At 38.2% G+C, this 19,135-nt stretch overlaps 1 protein-coding gene across 1 annotated transcript; it reads right to left on the bottom strand.

Annotated features, from left to right (window-relative positions):
- Positions 1 to 8,681: 8,681 nt before the first annotated feature.
- Positions 8,682 to 14,372, bottom strand: frs3 (fibroblast growth factor receptor substrate 3). Its single transcript, XM_084425829.1, has 7 exons — positions 14,248 to 14,372; positions 14,066 to 14,154; positions 13,740 to 13,926; positions 12,703 to 12,864; positions 12,308 to 12,429; positions 10,646 to 11,557; positions 8,682 to 10,005 (listed from the first exon to the last, which is right to left on the bottom strand). The coding sequence occupies exons 2-7, from the start codon at positions 14,129 to 14,131 to the stop codon at positions 9,577 to 9,579; spliced, it is 1,878 nt and encodes a 625-aa protein (XP_084281955.1). The 5' UTR covers positions 14,132 to 14,154; positions 14,248 to 14,372; the 3' UTR covers positions 8,682 to 9,576.
- Between the last annotated feature and the right edge of the window lie 4,763 nt (positions 14,373 to 19,135).

Here is a 19,135-nt window from a genome sequence, read left to right as displayed (position 1 = left end):
GTGGTGATAGGTATTTGGCTTCCTATCAAGCACCTTAGAAGCTTGGTGGTAAAGTTGCTCCACAGGTTTAAGTGTTGTACTGGAAGCTTGTGCCCAGCTAGTCAAACAGTATAACAGATGTGGCATGATCATGGAATTAAAATATATTGTCGCTGCCTTTGTAGTTAAACAATTTCTGATATGACGAAAATTTGACAAATTGAATTTTACTGTATTAATAACTTTTTAAATTTGTTTTTTAAACGTTAAATTAGAATCAATTAATATACCTAGATATTTAAAATCAGATACCGTTGACAGCTGTTCCCCTGCAATACAAATATTGGGTGTGAAATTATCTGTTGACCTCTTCGTAAAAAACATACATGAGGTTTTCTTTATATTTAAATGAAGACAGGAATTATTAAGCCATTGCATGACATCGGCCATCACTGCTGTAAGCTTAATAGCTGCTTGCTGTTTGGTCGGTGCATGTACATAAATGACAGTATCATCTGCATACATTTGAATGTCAGACTCATTGCATACAGTGGGAAGATCATTTATGTATATGCTAAACAACAGGGGCCCCAAAATTGATCCCTGAGGTACACCAATATTACAACTGATGGCCGATGACACCTCTTCATTTATCCGGACTCTTTGTTCTCGATCTTCCAGATAGGATTGCATCCACTCAATAACTTTGGGGGCGACATTGAACCATGAAAGCTTTTTGAGTAGGACACCATGATCCACAGTGTCGAAAGCTTTCTTTAGATCTAAGAATATGGCCCCAACAACTCCTCCTTTATCTAATTTAGATCTCACATTCTCCAGGAAAAAGCAGTTTGCAGTTTCCGTTGAATGTTTGGATCTAAAACCAAACTGCATAGGATGCAATCTGAAAGGGCTGTTGTTGAGGTGGCTAGTAAGTTGTTCTACTACATGTCTTTCGATTACCTTTGACACTATGGGTACTATGCTAATTGGTCTGTAGTTACAGACCTTAGATGTATCACCTGTTTTGTGAATCGGTGTTATTATAGCTGTCTTCCATGCTTTAGGATAAATTCCCTCATTAATGGATCTATTAATAATATGAGTTAATGGACTAGACAAACACTCATTAAACACTTTCAAAAACATTGTGTCCAGTCCATACACATCTTTGGCTTTGGAATTCTTTAGGGAACTTATTATCATTCTCACTTCATACTAGATGATAGTATGCTGATTTAGTTATTGCTTTGACATGACTACTGAAACTAAGGTCTGACTCTAGTGTCACACCAAGGTTCCTGACTTGATTTTTTGTTGTTTGACCCCTAGAGTGAAGGTATGCGTTCACCTTGAGAACTTCATCTTTGTTTCCAAACGCAATGACTTCAGTTTTGTCTTTGTTTAACTGAAGAAAGTTTTGACACATCCAACTGTTGACTTCATCAATGCATTGGCACAGGGAGTCAATGGGGCTGTAATCGTTAGGCGATGGGGCTAAGTAGAGATGTGTGTCGTCTGCATAGCTGTGGTAAGCAATTTGGTTCTTTCTCATTATTTGGCTCATTGAGAGCATATACAGGTTAAAGGGGAGTGGCGCAAGAATTGAGCCTTGAGGGACTCCGCATGTCATGGATGTCCACTCAGACTTATGGTCTCCTATACTCACATAATAACCTCTCCCATCTAAGTATGACCTGAACCATTTTAGGACTATCCCAGAAAGCCCCACCCAGTTTTCCAGCCTGTCAAGAAGTATGTTATGATCAACAGTGTCAAATGCAGCACTGAGGTCGAGTAGCACCAGCACTGATAATTTGCCTGAATCAGTATTTAAGCAAATATCATTTATTATCTTTATAAACGCTGTCTCTGTGCTGTGATGCGGTCGGAAACCAGATTGAAAATTGTCAAAGTATCCATTCGAGCATAAGAATTTGTTCAGCTGATTGAAGACAACTTTTTCAATGATCTTGCCTATGAAAGGAAGATTTGAGATCGGCCTATAGTTGCCTATAGTTATCCAGATTGCTCTTTTTCAAGAGGGGCTTGACAACTGCAGCTTTCAGGGAGTTTGGAAAACTCCCAGAGAGAAGTGAGGCATTTACCACTTCTAGAAGATCTGCTTCTAAACTGTTTAACACAGTTTTGAAAAATGATGTAGGAAGTGTGTCAAGAGCGCAGGTTGATGTTTTAAGGTGCTGTACAGTTTCTTCCAAAATTTTGCCATCAATTTCTTTGAAATCAGACATAATAACTACTTTCACAGGTGGTCTGATCTGTCTGACCCCAGCGCAACTCAAGGATGTGCTGATCACCTTTCTGATATTATTGATTTTCTCAGAGAAGAAAGAAGCAAACTCACTGCACTTGTTGTCTGAGAGCATTTCACTGGGAATCTGGCTTGGGGGGTTTGTCAGTCTCTCTACAGTAGCAAAAAGAGTGCGTGTGTTGTTTAAATGACTGTTTATATAATATTTGAGAAGAAAGTCTGTCTAGCTTTGCCTAGTTCCATATTGAAAGCATGGATGCTGTCTTTGTAGATGTTATAATGGACTACAAGTTTTGTCTTCCGCCACATGCGCTCTGCTTTTCTGCCTTGTCTTTTCATATTTTGCACTGTTGTTGAGTTTCTCCAAGGTGCTTTTTGTCTGCCACTCTTCTTCCTGACTTTAACAGGAGCAATATCATCAATTACACTTTTAACTTTTTAGTTAAACGAATCAAGGAGAAAATCAACAGAGTCTGCAGATATGCTTGGTGTTAAGGATATAGCCTTCATAAATAGTACATAGTGTTCTCATTTAAGCATCTCTTCTTGACAGACACAGATCTAGCTTCAGTGGCAGGAGAGATCAATATATCAAAGAAAATACAGAAATGATCAGACAGTGCTACATCCTTAATAACAATCGATGAAATGTTTAGACCCTTACTGATAAGTAAATCTAGAGTGTGTCCATGATTGTGTGTGGGTCCATGTACATGCTGAGTCAGATCAAAAGTTTTTAAAACAGTTTTGATTTCTTTTGCCATATTGTTTTCTGCAATATCTATGTGGATGTTAAAATCTCCAGCAATGGCAAAACAGTCAAACTCTGAGGTAATTGTTGATAACAGTTCTGTAAAGTCCTCAGCAAAGGCTGGAGAGTATTTTGGAGGCCTGTAAATAATGATAAGTAAAATGCGTGGAGCACCTTTTAACACAATACCCAGATATTCGAAAGACGGGTAATTCCCAAATGATATTTGCTTACATTGATAGATATCTTTAAAAAGAGCAGCTAGACCCCCACCTCTCTTAACAGCTCTGCAGACACTCATAAAAGTAAAGTTAGGAGGGGATGTTTCATTGAGGATTGTTGCACTGTAGCTGTCTTCTAGCCAGGTTTCATTTAGAAGCATAAAATCCAGGTTGTTTGTGGTTATTAAGTCGTTGACTAGAAGTGATTTATTTTTAAGTGACCAAATGTTAAAAAGTGCTAACTTTACAGTCTTACTTTTCCCCACAGCAATATTAGTTTGACGTGTAATAGGTACCAGATTAGTTGGGTTTGCTGTACGGCTATTGAAGGCCTTTGACTTTCTATCATGTAATAGAACAGCAATAGAGAAAGATACAGGCACACTGGGTTCCCGCTTGTTCCGTAAACATTTGAGAAAGTAAGCTGGTATCAGTTGTTTTTGGTTCACCTCGAGCAGATGGAGGAGGGTGTGGGCCCTGGCGTTGTGGCAGAGGCCGAAGAGCTCTCACAGGAGGGGGAGGGCGAGCTGGGCCCGCAGGCTTTGGTGCAGGTGGTTGAGGTGCCTGCCGTTTTTTGGTTGGTATCTGGGGGCTTGCAGCAAAAGAGTGGGTTAGTTTGGTTCCAGCATATACCAGTTCTTCCATTTTCTGTGAGAAGCACAGAAGTGGCGATACTGAAGAGAGGAAAAAAGTGTCTGGTGAAAGGGGCTGTTGCTCTGGTGTTATTGGAGGCTGTAATATGCTGTCCTGGCTTCCCTGGCTGTTTTCCAGGAAGTCGTCCTTGGGTGCTGAATCCTGGAGCAGTTCTGATATGTCTGTCTGTGGTGAGCTCTGTGGGCAGGGCTCAGCTGAGATTGAGTCCGTGAGCAGAGGTTGTTGTGGCTCAGTGGTGTTAGCATTGTCCTTGTGTGATATGTCAACCGCATGTCCATTTTGCTGCTGAAGTGAAGTCCCGTGGTCATTCATACTGTGTCCAGGTGTGTGTGTGCCGTTCAGATTGAGTGGATTGGCACACACTGCAGAAGGATGATTGAGGGAGAAGTAGATATTGTCCTTTAGCACTCTTGAACCAAGTTTGTTTGGGTGGTGGCCATCCCCATGAAAAAGTTGTCTCTGACTCCAGAAAAGATTGAAATTGTCAATGAAGTTCACTCCTTTTATATTGCAGGTTTTTTTGCAGCCACGTATTAAGCCCAAGCAACCGTGAAAACCTGTTTGTTCCTCTTGCTGGGAGCGGTCCGCTGATGAATGTTTGAACTTTCAGTCTTTTAAGTGTTTCAAAAAGTTCATTGAAATCCTTCTTTAGGAGTTCTGACTGCTCTTTATGAATATCATTCTTCCCCACATGTATGATGAGTCGATTTGCAGTCTTATGTTTCATCAGAATGTTCTGAAGTTCCCTGTTTCTTGTTTCTTTAAAAGAAAATAATCTCCCTTTGCTTTGAACTTTGAGCATTGTAACGTTGCATATGTTGTTTATGCTCAAACAGCAACATTACACACTAACTAAAGTTAGAAAAGTGAAATCATAATCAACCACCCCTTCAAGAAAGCTAGATGTAGGATAAATATTGCTGTAAGGTTTTTCGTTTCCATTTTGGATTTACTAATTGACAGCATATCGTATTGAACTCGTATTAAAAGTTCTTAAAGTATTCAAAATGATGTAGCAAGAGGAGCACACTCTTTAAATACATGTTTTTCACCTGTTTTAAATGTGAAAGTTTTGGTGTGGAAAAAAAAATTAACCACTTTTATTTCCCTAAACATTTTCTTTAAAACGCTGTAGACTACCTGATATTTTCTATATTCTATCTCAATGAGCATAGTAATAACTCGGCAAGCACCATTGTTAAAAAATAATGTTTAATTAATATGTTTATTATTAATTAAATGTGTACGTTCTGTTTTAGAACATCCTTGAGTACGTTTTTCCCTTGCAAATTTTTGATGTGCAAAATGTGTTGCCACTACTAAGTGTAAACCATATGTTTCATTTCTTTGTTTCTTCTTTTACAAGCTCTTGTAATGCAGCCTTTGCTGCCATCTAGTGGACTAAGCAGATAGTTGACAAAGGAAAAGTAAAGTACACAATGTTCACAATTTGTTTCTTTCAAGAGCGATCCATCTTGTTCTCAGACATTTAAACATGTAACACTTGATGATATTTCCAGTTTTAATGTTGACATTACATTTAATCACATTCATTTTTATTATACAAGCCTTTCTCTTCAAAAGTTTATATGACTGAAAATAACATTCAACATGGGGCATGCCTGCTTTGCATTGTAAGAATGGGGAAGGGTTGTGACTGCAACATCAACAGACTATAGGAGATCTCCAATCTGTTTATAGAGACTGCAATGTCCATCTAATGGAATGACTGTCAAGGCGTTGCTCTTTCTACAAATGGCTGTGGCAAAAGTATAGTGTCTTGTTGCGCCAACACAAACAAACACAGGAGAAGCTGACTGCAACTGCATACCCATATATGTTATGTACATACACAGAATTACATACTTACAAGAAAATGTAAATACTGTATATAAAGAAACAATCAAAAAAATCGAATTGAAATCGGAATTCTTGAGACGAAACATTTACATTAACACATCTTTTCATCAGGGAGGATAGAAACATTGAGTGTAAATCACCTCATCTGAGCATTTTACAAGTCCATCTCTGCGTGGTACATTCATACAGAGAGTAAGACCGTTTGAGAGCGAGACAGTTTGAGGAGCTTCAGAAATGCAGTCTCCGGTACAGAGTCCATGCACGGGCAGCTCTCTTTCTCTCTCTCTCGTTAACTCGGGACACATTTGAGACACATTCACATTAATGTACAGTACATCACAGTCATTGAGCTTCGCCTAAGCTTTATTATGACAATGTAAGTCTACCGCCAAATAGGACAGGTCATTCGATAAGGTCACTGCAAAACCCTCTTCAAGTGGAATACCATCCCAGGTTTAGATGAGAAACTTAATCATGATCACTCGATGAGTGGTGTGGTATTCCATAACTAAGAGGTTCAATGTTGTTTTCATGGAAACAAAGGTTTAAACTATTTCCCATTTAGGTCAATAAGCACATTCAGTCATTGCACTTCTCGGTAAATTTTGAAAAATCAGGACTTCACACAGGGATTTACAGTACTTTCAGATGATTGCTCACCCCATTGCAATTTCAGTGCAAATAACCTGGGTCTAACATGTAACTCAAGTGCTGATTTCCCCTGATAATGAATGAAAAGAATGATGTGTATGGAAGGTATAAAAACAAAAACCAACCAAGCAACCAACAAAACAAGCATTTACACTCCAAAGCGGCCCCACGCAATCAAAGTCAACACAGGATTCTAGTTAGTAGTGCTACTGTACCTTTAAAATTCCACTATAGCTACACGTTATTTTAAAAGAGTGGATGAAAATCACTTATGGCACGATCGAGTTCTCTATGATCCCACACCTACAGACAAGATGACTAGATTTTGTATCCCTCAAGCCTGGTTTAAATACACACATAGCGCATGTTTATCAAGATGAGGCCTGAGAAAGACAGTAAACCTATACTGCTGATCCAGTCCTTTCTGAATGCACACAGACACAGCTGTGACTTCTTGAACAACTCAAACAAATTCTGATATGACTCCATTAGCTGTTATTGCAAAATGTTTATCATACCACAATAATAAAATATAGATGTTAAAAACTAGATTGATCCTTTGAAAAGTGTCTAAAAGTGTCCAAATAGTTCATCATCGCATTCTTAAAGTACATAATAAGTCTATGTAATTGTGATTGTGAGTGTAATATGTTGATTTCATTTGGATTTCCTATTTGGCAGCAATATTGTATTGAACTGCAAGGCTCTTGAGATAAAAACGTCACAATGATGTAGCGTATCATTTTTAAATCAATTATTTTCATTTTGGTGATAAAAAAATAAATCACATTTATTACTCTAAACATTTTCGTTACCTGTACCTGACCCTTAAAATATTTCCTTTCAATTATGGCTTCTCACAGAACATTTAAATCTACTGTGATGTTGGTTTCTCACATGATATACGTTTTGTTCAACTTTTTGCTAATAATCCACAATAAGTCAGGCCCACAAAGCCCTGCACTCAGAACAATATGGCTGCCAGTGAGATTTTGAAAAACTAGGTCTATGTCCATGCCAAGCAAGTAAGATAAAAACCTCAGCTCTTGGAGGTCCCTAGCAAAAATTTTCATAACTTCAGAAATGTATAGCTACATCAGTATTGTTGGTGAGAAATAAATTCATTTTTAGGGCTGCGTTAACAACCATAAGACAGCGAATGGTAAAACTGAAAAAGAAAAAAAGATGCATGTCCATTTTAGAACCCCAACTGTGTTATAAAAATAGTTGATTTATGAAATTCCAATGAAAAACAGCAGTAATGTAAGAGACTATAAAATATCACTTTTAACTAATTTGGATAGATACAATGGGATTTCACTGGGAATACACTGACATGTCGGGTGGGGGGGAGGGTTTGTGTACTTGTAGACAAAACATTATAAAGTCCTGAACTGATCATGATGTAATTGTAAGGAACAGCTGCATTTATGTCTTACATGTTGCTGATTGTTAGCCCTAAAATTCAACATTTACCAATGGCACATAGTTCAGTGATATTATATTTTTGGCACAATATGTTCAAATACAGTTATTATTCAACATGAAACTGCAGTTTAAAAAAGACATTAAATAATACCAAGGTTGATTCTGTGGTCTCCCATACCACCTTTGGTATCTCTAAAATGACTAATCTAACAACATCTACTTGTACGAATAATTCAAATACGAAACAATAAATTAAATGAATAAATAAATAAATTGACAGACAGCGAGCTAGATAAATAATTCTAAATTAAATAAATATGTTTTGCCTCATGATTCCTGGCATGATATTTTTTAAGATATAAAAAAATAATTAACATTCTTACCTCTGAATATGCATATGGTGCTTTACATAGCTTTACAAAACATAGATGTACATAAATACACTCTTGGATTCACAGAAAATTGTCACTCTCAGGTTCTCTATATTATCACTTTAGGGACGTGAGAATAGTCGTTTTTATTGTATTTTACTTTCTGCTTGAACTATCTACAAATACCCTTTTTGAAAATATTGATTTACTTTATTTTTCAATGCAAATGACTGCTAAGGACTCGGTTTTGGGGAGAGTGAAAAAAGAGACGGATATAGCTAAATAAAAAAGAACTTGCAATGGTGCTTATAGCTAAAGCTTGAGCAGATACTGAACAAAATAAGCTCATTTTTGGACCAGAATTAGCCTCCCTTTCTATGCGTTTAGCTGGGCCAAAGTCTGGATCTTAGCACTTCAAAAAAAAACTCTCCATCTCAAAACCACCAAGAACCCATAAAGACTATTGATCACATTCTGAATAATTACTTTTAATTGGGTTTAAAACTTTATTTGACCATGCCTTAGTGGGAATTATGAAATTAGGAGAGGCTCGGTTACAATTTAAGAAAGATAAGTGCAAACTGAATTGATCAAATCAATTCCTGAGGATAGAAGAGTCAAGAGGCATTCAAACACGGAACAATTCGCTCTCTTTATCCTTGTTGCAGCCACCACATAGCTATATGGGAACTGAAACAGACAACATGAGAGAAACTGCTGGAGTATCTTTATCATGATGAAGAATGTTCAGTTATTTGAAAACTTGATCTATTTTGATAATTATAGTATTATCTTTACATGTGATAATGAAACACTTGTGGTGGTTTCAAGTCCTTTTCTGCTCAAGTGTCAAAATACTATGCTGCCTATACTGAAAAGTAAAAGAACAGTTCACCCAAAAATTATTCATCCTTATATCACTCAAAATATATATTTTTGTTATCCAGCAGGTTGCTGTCTTTCATTTTTGGGTGAAATATCCCTTTAAATAACCAACAAACCATAAAATGACAAATAACATAAAAAAAATAAAGGATTAAGACACTTAGAAACACTGCAGATAGTTTCCTGAATCAAATATTTTTTTCTTAACCCAATTCTTTGACAGCTACCAAAAACCATATAATAACCATATGATAAGTAGTTCACTATCATCTCCCAACCTTCCCACACAAAATGTGAGAAAAATAAATAAATAAATGCTCAGTGCTTGGCTCAACAGTTACTATTTCATCAAGCAGCAGTTGGTATGAGTGTAGAAAATGAGAAAATATCGCTTCACGATAATGGTGGGAGGAAAATACCACCAAAACTCTCTTTCCTGAACATTTTCCCTCATTTTTATTCCTGGCATACCTGTAACTCTCTCTCTATCCCTTTTTTCCCCTCTCACAGAGGCAAGTCGGTGCTGTTGTGGCGTGTCTTCCGTGAGGTGCCGTCATCCCGAGGGAGAGCCTTCTGTAGGTTGGACATGGCTGCTGTCTTCTTTAGGTCAATCACGGCGTAGCATTCTCCACGACGGGAAGACGGAGCCGCTGCGGCGGCAGCCATGCCGCGTTTGAGGGGAGGAGGTCTCTGTGGTACCGGAGCCCCTCCTCCGTGTCCCGAGCAACCAGAGGGCTCACCCTCCAGGTCCACCTGGATGTAGTTGAGCTGGCGAGAGGGAGGAGGCGGCGGGTGACGGCTATGCTGCTCGCAGGTGGCGCTGCCGCGTCCCGCTCGCTGACGTCTGAAGTCGAAGTTGAAAACGCGGTTGGCCCTCTCAGGTGGGTGAGGGTGGGGATGGCAAGCGTGACGAAGACGTGTTGGAGGCTGTAGCTGTTAGAGTTTGCATGCAAGTACATTTCAGTGTTACTAGTCACAGGGTTCCCACACTTTTTGACTAATGACTTTTCCAGATTTTAACTCCTTTTATACAGATTCAACTCTCAAAGAGCAATACCTAGCCAATTCAATTATTTTAGAGTTGCGCATAAATATAAAAGTATATAATCACTACATAAATGTTCCTGATTCTGTGACTTTAATGTGATCTTTTTTATATTCATATTGTATCATAATTTTTATAAAAAAATAAATAAAAAATTTGACTTTTGCATTTATATGACTTTTCCAGGCTTTACAATTCCTTGATATTTCCCTGGAATTAGATTTGGCATATTCCATACATTTACTTGCTTGTGCTTTTGTTGACGTACCTGTTTAGTAGTCACAGGTTTTTAAGTCTCTAGTCTCTAAGAGCAATACTTTTTTTAAGAGCTAAACATAACTATAATATACAGTATATTGTTATAGACCATTGTTATACATGTTATATATTTTATTATATTTATGAAATGTATTAAGTTGCATGACTTTCCATGCCTGGAAATCCCTATTTTACAGTTCCCTGATATGTAATTAGATTTGGCATATTCTCACAAGCAATATGTATTTGCTTGTGCTTTTGTTTACACACCTGTTCAGTGTTGACATAGTTCTGCAGAGCATCGCGATGAATCCCACCGCCACTCTCCTGATGATATCCGTTTGGGGTTGCGGGCCCTTCAGAATACTCGTACTCATCATATTCTTCTTCCTCTTCCTCCTCATACTCATCCTCATCCTCGTCTTCATCCTGATCCTCCTCTTCATCACGCTGAAGCGCACGGTATTCCCAAACCGGGGGGAGCGAAGGAAGGTTTTCATAGTTGAGCAACGCGGTGCGCCGATGACCACCAACCCCCATTCCCCGGTCACAGCCATATCCCTGCGGAGGCAGTGAGGGAGCGTGCGTGTGCGTCAGCGGGAGGGAGTGCGGATGTGTGTGTGTGCGGGAATCACCGGTGGTGCTGCTACTGCTACTGGAGCCCAAAGACTGAGATTGGGACACAGTGCTCGGACTTAGCCTTTGCCTACGTGCCCCTCGGAGTCCGTTGATATTCTCATATGTCAGCTGGCTTTCTGAGCAAGGCTCCATGCTCGGGTGTCGGTGCATTAGATGATGGCAATGGTGATAGGAGTGTGTGTTGCACATGTGTACAGACGGAGTCTCCTCTCCTTCTGTTTCAGAGCTGCCATCTGGTGCTCGAAGCGGGTGAGTGACGTGACGGTCTCTGTCTCTCTCCATCAGGTGGCGCTGTGCTGGGGTCGGACCCAACATGAACTTCACCTCCTGGGCTCCAGGCTGGAGGAAGACCTGAGGGTCTTTGTGAGGGTCGTCCAGAGGGCAGCAGTGCAAGCTGGGCTGGCCCGGGACTGGGCCCCCACGTATGGTGGTGGTAGTTGAGGTTTCCGGGTAGGTGGTGGGCCGCACTTCGGGCAGGGAGTGGACACAGTGGCGGCTCGAGAGGTCAGTTTCCATTCCCACTGTATTCACATATGTATGAGTCTGAAAACAAGCGAGAAAGTTTCGTTAGTGGCTATTTAAGTGACTTGCTGCACAATAATTGCCTGGGCTAAGTGTTACAGTATGGATATTTTAACACCTGGAAAAAGATGTGTGTGATCCACAGAATCTGTACATTTTGATCACCTAATTAATTTCAAGCAAAGTAAGTTTTATTATTATTCAAATGTACAAAGGCCTCAAAGGTATTTTTTTTATTTTTATTATTTAAGCCAAACTTACAAATGCATAAATTGTCAGTGCATTAGAAAATAAATCAACATCAAATAAAGAGGCATTTATAAAGTGAAACAATTCACTTATTAGAAGCTATGAGGTTTTAAATGTTTGTGATTTGTGACTTGAGGGGAAGTGACCTCATGCATCCACTGAAATTATTTTTTGAGATGAATTGGTTAAGAGTTAGTTCATCCAAAAAGTACAATTCTATCATCATTTACTCTCATGTTGGTCCAGTGTTGTTTTGGACCCAAATGACAAAAACATTTGAAACATCATTAAAAAAAATTCCACAAAAATCGTTCCGCAGAAGAAAGAAAGTCATACAGGTATGGATCGACGTGAGGGTGATTTTTGGGTGACCTTTCCCATTGCTAAATCAGCTTATTTTTGGAGAAAAGTTCTAGCATTATTTGTTTGGTTTGGTATGTTGTGGCTAATGCAGTGCTGCTTGTGTGTCCAGATACTTTTTGTGGCTTCTGTATATGTGCACAGGCAGGTGTTTGCTCTCACTTGGTCATCCAGTCCCATGAGGCTGTGTCTGAGGTCGTTGGTGAGAGAGGGCTGTGATGAGTCTGCACTGATTGGGTATCCTGGGTATCCATTAGGAAAACCCTGCATCGGGAACGCAGGGGCTACACAAACAGAACAAAGCACAGTACACTTAAGCAGGTGATATTTAGGTATCCCTCCTATAAAAGTTCTAATCAGCAAGACATAAAAATAAAGTTGTGAGAGACATTTAATGAATGGAGAGATATGTAAATACAGGTGGCTAGGTGTTTAAATGTGCATGCACTTTTTTTCTACTGATAAAAAAAAAGCCATACCATTGATGTGACATTAAAATTCATTTACATGTACATATGAAACCCTATTTGTTCAAGTGTGTAGATATTCCAGCTCACTATTGGGTGTCTGTGGAGTTCGAGGCATGTCCATCTCTGGCGCATGCCCGGGCCGGGTCATGATCATGGGCTCTTCCACCACATTGATGCTGTTACACTGCATTAACTCCTGCAGCAGGTTGAAGATCTCTTCTGCACGAGAGCACTTGAATGCAAATATCCCTGTCAAAACATACAAGAATAACAAACAAAAAAAGCAAGAAAAATTGTAAATGCATAGGTGTAGTGTTACTTTTATGCATGAATAATATATTGGCACACAAAACATCTAAATTAGGATGACAGCATTAAATTGAACTTAATTTAACAATAACTACAATTAATATAACTAGTATGCACATTCAATTAAATAGCCAAATCAACCACCCCCCCAAACAGAGTGCAACAGTCAGGTTCCAGAAGTAAATACTCATTCATTTTCTCCATAAGGAAATTGATTAACAATAACTTACAAACCTTTATAGATCACAATAGACCTACTGTGAGCTCAGAGGTTGTTAATCGATGGTATATGCTTCAGCAGACATTATTTTAACTTATTTTTAAAATAATTGTGTTTAACAGCTACATTTATTGTGAATTTATTCATTACCCATGATGCTGTATAAAAATTCCACCAATCAGTCGCAACAAGCAAATCGTGCCAAAAGAGCCTCCATGGATCACTCCGAATGACGTTAAAATACTTAATTATTTATATTTATATGCATATTTTGCAATAAACCTAGAATATATTGCTTCTATTGATTTAATCAACAACTTTCATTTAAAGCCATTGAGTACACTTGTACACAATACTTTTTTGCTTCAAATAAAACTTTGTAACATTGTGTTTCACCTCATAGCTGGTTGTCTTGGTGGCAAAAACGAATGGAAAAATTCTTCTGGAACCAACGCCACTGATAAAGTGTGCGGATATTAATGAACTCTATATATACCTATGAACAAATGTAAGGGGTTCACAGACGGTTTCTGTATTTGCTTTACACACAATTCAGTCTTACATCTGCATAATGTAGAGGTAAGAATCATCTCACCTTGTCCTGTCTGACAACGACGGCCACTCTCGAAAGAGAAGAGGTTGGAATCGTAACCATATCGCCGCAGGCAAAGGTATGGCCACCGGATGGCGTCACGTTTGCGTGTGTGCAGAATGAGCTCTGTCTGGGTGAGCTCCATGGTTCCTGAGCCCAACTCATTTCCCTCATCGTCCACATTAGTCACCTGTCAAACATCACCAGTTATCTCAGATCCAAATGATGCTCTACTAGGCGAGCTTAGCAGCTATTACCACCAAAGTACTTTTTTAAAAGGTTTGTTTCTATCAGAAAGTGTTAATACACAGGTGTCTTGTGAAAAGCACCTTGAATTTGTTGAGATGGTTGTCTTGGATAGTGTCTCTGTATAGACAGCTCCAGCAGCTCCCCATAGCTTCAGCAGGCCAGCTGAAACCTTAAACAGGGACAGACGGGTAAGTTTAAGACATTTATAATTTGTGCATAAAGAGATGACTGAAGACAAAAAGTACAGTTATAGCATGCTCACCTGGTCCAGGCCATTAGTGGGAGTGATGCTTGCGTCAATCCCAGAATCCTCTGCTGGGTGTCATGGCGGAAGTGGGGTGTGCTTGTAAGAGCATCCAGGCCCAGTGCACAAATATTTCATTTCTCCTATGAAGCAGAGAAAAAGAAAAGACATGATGTACAATCCTCTGAGTATACTGTCCTCTTTTTCAAGAACTACTGTGATTAAGACACAGGGAATGAAGTTTATCTGTCTCCTCTGACTCCCGCTGGAGAAATAAAACGTAATTACTTTACTGGGAATCTTATTCTCAAGAGAAAAGCAGCTTGCAATTCATGGTTTCACATTCAGCCTATAAGATGTGCACTGATTCTTAAAAAAGATGACTAATAAATGATAACCACATCTTGTATTTCAGGTTCCAAACTGCCCAAATACAGAGTACAATGTTTATGCATTGTTGTGTTACTGTTTCCCCAGTAACTGTAATAATGCATTATTATATTAAAAACCCATATAGGCAAAATTCCAACAGGTGTCATTACTTTCTGTAAGTGTGGAATGACCACTAACTACTATCTAATTCAGTGTAAACATGATTTTAGACCCATTCGTGAACTGAATCTCAAAATTAATGTCAGTAAACAGGTTTAGTGTTAAAGTTTAAAACACAGACCTTGACTACATGTGTTGATCACTTAAAATGAAACACTATAAAACTGTAAATATTTGTGTCCATCAATTAAAAACCAAAGAGCAATTTCTGCAAGTAACAAGTAATGCAAGTTCATCAAAACAATTATAATTTTCATGGGCATGCTGGACCACATCAGAAAATCTCACAATGTATGAATAAAAACAATAAATAAAATAATACCTTTTGCTCTGAAATTATAAAACATACTCTCAAATCAATTATTTTGCAATGAATACCTAAAACATGCAAAAATATTTCATTCTTCAAACTTTTTACTCTGATTCTCTGCATGCTTGTAAAAACTAGGAACGACAAATAGAACAAAAAACTTGAATTAATGGCAAGTGTGCTTTGTGTAAATTACCATTTATGTGTCTAACATTTAAACAGCAGTTTTGTAACAATGACTTCCACAAAAATGTAAACTCAAATCCAATTGATATTACAAAAAAATTAGATTAACTACTATATAATGCTAAAATAAAACTTGTATAATTATATTTGTTGTCTGCTAATATTAATATCAACATGACTCAAAATTACTAATCCAGTGCTCACGCTGGTCAATATAGCATCATGAGCATTTAAAACGCCATAACTTCTTTCAATAAAATGAAGCATGCATGATTAAATGCAAAAAGGTTAATGCTGGAAGATGACAGAATTTTAAATGTGTGCCTGGACCTTCAATTGAATTCATGTGCAACTCATTAATAAAGTTTGTCCTGCACATGAAGGCCCAGTCATAAAGTTGCTTTCCACATAACCCCAGATTAGTCCCATACAGTACACAGAAAAAGGAAACTGTGGAATGCAATAAAGGTAGGCTTGGAGATAATGCATTTAATATTTTATCTCTTTTTGTATACTGATAAGTCAGTATATTTGAGCATGTCAGTTCATAACATCAGGCCACACAATGTCTCGTGCCTCACACAGCAATTTGCACAGTCGAACCTGAAATCCACGTTTGATTCTCTGAGGTCCTATCATGCAGGACCAGACGCGTTTGTTACCTGGAAAATTGTGTTTTTTTGTCTGTAGTTTATGCAATAAACCAGAATCGTACATCCAGATCTCGTGCAGCAGGTCTTCCGAATAGACACTTGGTGACAAACAGATGCAACTTGAACGTCTAGTAGCACATCGCAGCCAAGAACCAGTCGTAAAGAGCGTAGAACTGCTGCACAAATCTGCAGGACTAGCTTTTGAAATGCTAAGACAGAAAAGCAAAGTAGAAGTCGAACCAGTAAAAGCAACACTTGCGGCGTTCACTGAGATGGCTCGCTCGCTACGTTCCAGCCTTTGTATCAACGTTAGTGTTACACGACCACTTACCGTTTGCAGCTGGATGCTAGTTACATGTGTATCAAACACAGCACATTCACGCAAACTAACGAGATGAATGAGAGCAGGATGCGATAGAGCTCGCGCTGTACCAGCAGCATCAAAACACGTTTAGGCTACTGCAGAACAATTCAGCTGCGGTTGCTACTCACATGTTTGGCAATGATTGCAATACGAGACGAGACAGATGAAGGATGCGAACAGCAGTCCACGGCGGATGCTACACCATCGGACTTGGCGGTCGGCGTGGTGGTCGTTTTGATGCTTATTCTAGTGGTAAGACTAAGAAAATAGAACTGCGTGGAAATATAACAATAAAGGCAATTGTTTTTTTCCCCCGTAACGCCCCCTTGCTGCGGCACGGGCCTCTCTTTGACATTTCCCGACCACCAGGGTGAGAGTTCAGGCAGACAACGAGGGCTGCTGGAGCGACAAGAAGGTAGAATATGCTGGAGGACCAGAAGATGTGTTTGAGCATCACACGATGACGTGTTGGCAGCAGCTCTATTTAAATCCACCTTGCTGTCATTTAAGACAGACAAATCAAATTCTTATTGGTTTTATACATTCAGCATTCTGTCAAACAGGTGTTTTTCTTTTAAAGAAATGGTTCAAACTTTCATTTCTGAATGGTTTGTAACTGTCTAATATTCATTACTTAGTTTATGATCAACTGTCCGATAGTTTATTGAAGAATAATAAAAATTGAGCTATTTAGGGGGAACATTTTTTGGGCCATTTGTATGAGGTGTGTGAAATTCTACGCCAGGTGATAAAAAGACAAGAGAAATATCTTTCATATAGACACATTTACCCAGTTTTTAGAGACATATTTGTATTCATACATTTTCGCAAAACACATACCATTTTCTACAAAAATATTTTGTGTGTGTTTTTACCATCAAGTAAGAAGTAGCCTACTAAAATATTTTCATTGCACCTTGAATACACAGGAAACATTTTTCTAAAAAAAAAAAAAAATATATATATATATATATATATATATATATATATATATATATATATATATATATATATATATATATATATAAAATACTTTATATATTTTTACAGACATTATGGATTTTTAAAAACATTTTGGGGGGGTTTCTCTATACACAAAAGATGTATTTTCATTCAAAAGGTTGAGCTTTTTAAAAAATATATCATATTCTCAGATCTTTTGTGTTAACTTAATCACTATTTTCAGAAATGTTTTCTAAAATATTAAAACATTTAATATACATATATATCTTGGGATTTTTTTTATTTGAACAGAAAGGTCAAATAGCATAATTGCCTAAGTCATTTTTTGTTTTTTCTTGTTTTCCAAAGAAATTGAAATATGACTTAGGCAATTATGCTATGAGGCTAACGATATCTGAAGTATTTTCTGACATTTAAAAAAATATATTGTTTTATTGATTTAGAAAGCAGGCCCGGAAATGTCTGTCTGTCTATGGTTTATGGTTTATACTTTTCAACCTCAGATCATTTAAAAAAAAAAAAAAAAATTAAAAAGCACAACATGTTGGAGCGCTGCCCACGAGGCTAAATGCTGTAAACAAAAAATATACATTGCTCATTATTACTTCATGCTAGCTAATGCATTAAATAATTTTAACAAATGAGACCTATTGTAGTGTTACCGAAATGTGGTATTTTGCTACACTTTGATTTTCATCTAGCTCATTTTATACTGAGTAGCAGATATGACATTTTTGAATTTCAAAATCCACAGATGATTGCCACAGACATTGCTTTAATCGTAAAAAGCAGTGCTTTCGTCGGAGTAGATGGCATGACAAAGAGAGAGAACATCTTCAACAGTCTCACAAGAGTCGAGGCTTTGAATGTGGAGACTCAAAGAGCTCAAAATCATCATGCATCTCAAAACTTTCTGCAGCAGCAGGAGAGAACTCATTGCCGGAGTAAATAGCCCTTTTCCTCTTTCTTGAGCCTGGGAAATAAGACAGAAGTTCCTCAGAATCAGTGGCTGCTGCTTCCATGACACCAGGGCTGAGAGACCGCTTGTGCTTGTCCTCTCCCTGCTCTGTGATGGCAGCAATCTCAGTCGGTCCATCAACAGAGAGGCCTAATATGTCAAAAATATCCTCATTTGCATGACGGGAAGGTGTCGAGAAATTCAAATCTTCAAGAAGGTCCTCAATCATATCATATAAGGAGGATGGATTCTTTATGTTGCTGCTGTCATCAGCTCTGTTTGTCCCATCCACATCAATGCCAAGATTCTTCACCCTATCCTTTAAGCTGGCAGGCCAGAAGGCTGGTGGAAGGTTGTAAACACCTACCAATTTCATTGGACCAAGCTCCTTAAGATTTGAAGGATCCCAGATCAAATCTAAACATAAAAAACATAAGCAAATATCTCTATCACCTCTATACTGATAAACTGCAACATTGGTGTGATATTAATGTTAGGAAATTACTTTCAGGCGTGATAACACCACAGTGGGTCTCAATCGCATCAGATCTTGGAAGGGCCGTAGATTCCTCCTCATCTCTGTAATACTGTGGTGAGGGAGGAGGTGCCATGAAGTCATTTTGGGTCGTGGGGAGTCCTTAAAAATTGCACAGTGTAATTTAATGTAACAATTAAAAATATTTAAATCAGATTTAACTGATGTTGTATGAAATATTATTGAAAAATGTCATTATAATCATAATTCATATCAAATTTATTGCACAGCATTTTGGATAAATGAAAATAGCTGGTTTAAAGGTTATGCTCGATAATTTGTTTGGTTTAAATCAACCACTTTAAGCGGGAAATCATGTTCACTTACCATTATACAGGCCTATTTGAGGTGGTGGAATGTAAGAAGACTGCTCATCCTCCAGACC

This window comes from Rutilus rutilus, assembly GCF_951802725.1.
Source record: "Rutilus rutilus genome assembly, chromosome: 12".
NCBI lineage: Eukaryota > Metazoa > Chordata > Actinopteri > Cypriniformes > Leuciscidae > Rutilus > Rutilus rutilus.
This window is presented reverse-complemented; position numbering and strand designations above follow the sequence as displayed.

Bases quoted from the DNA above. Each gene is read 5' to 3' on its own strand.
- frs3 (XM_084425829.1), bottom strand. From the start codon at position 14,131: ATGGGGAGCTGCTGGAGCTGTCTATACAGAGACACTATCCAAGACAAC. The intron at 12,865-13,739 runs GTGAGATGATTC...ATGTTTTGACAG, and splicing joins TCGTTGTCAGACAGGACAAG to GGATATTTGCATTCAAGTGC. The intron at 11,558-12,307 runs GTGAGAGCAAAC...GCTTGTTTTCAG, and splicing joins TCATGGGACTGGATGACCAA to ACTCATACATATGTGAATAC.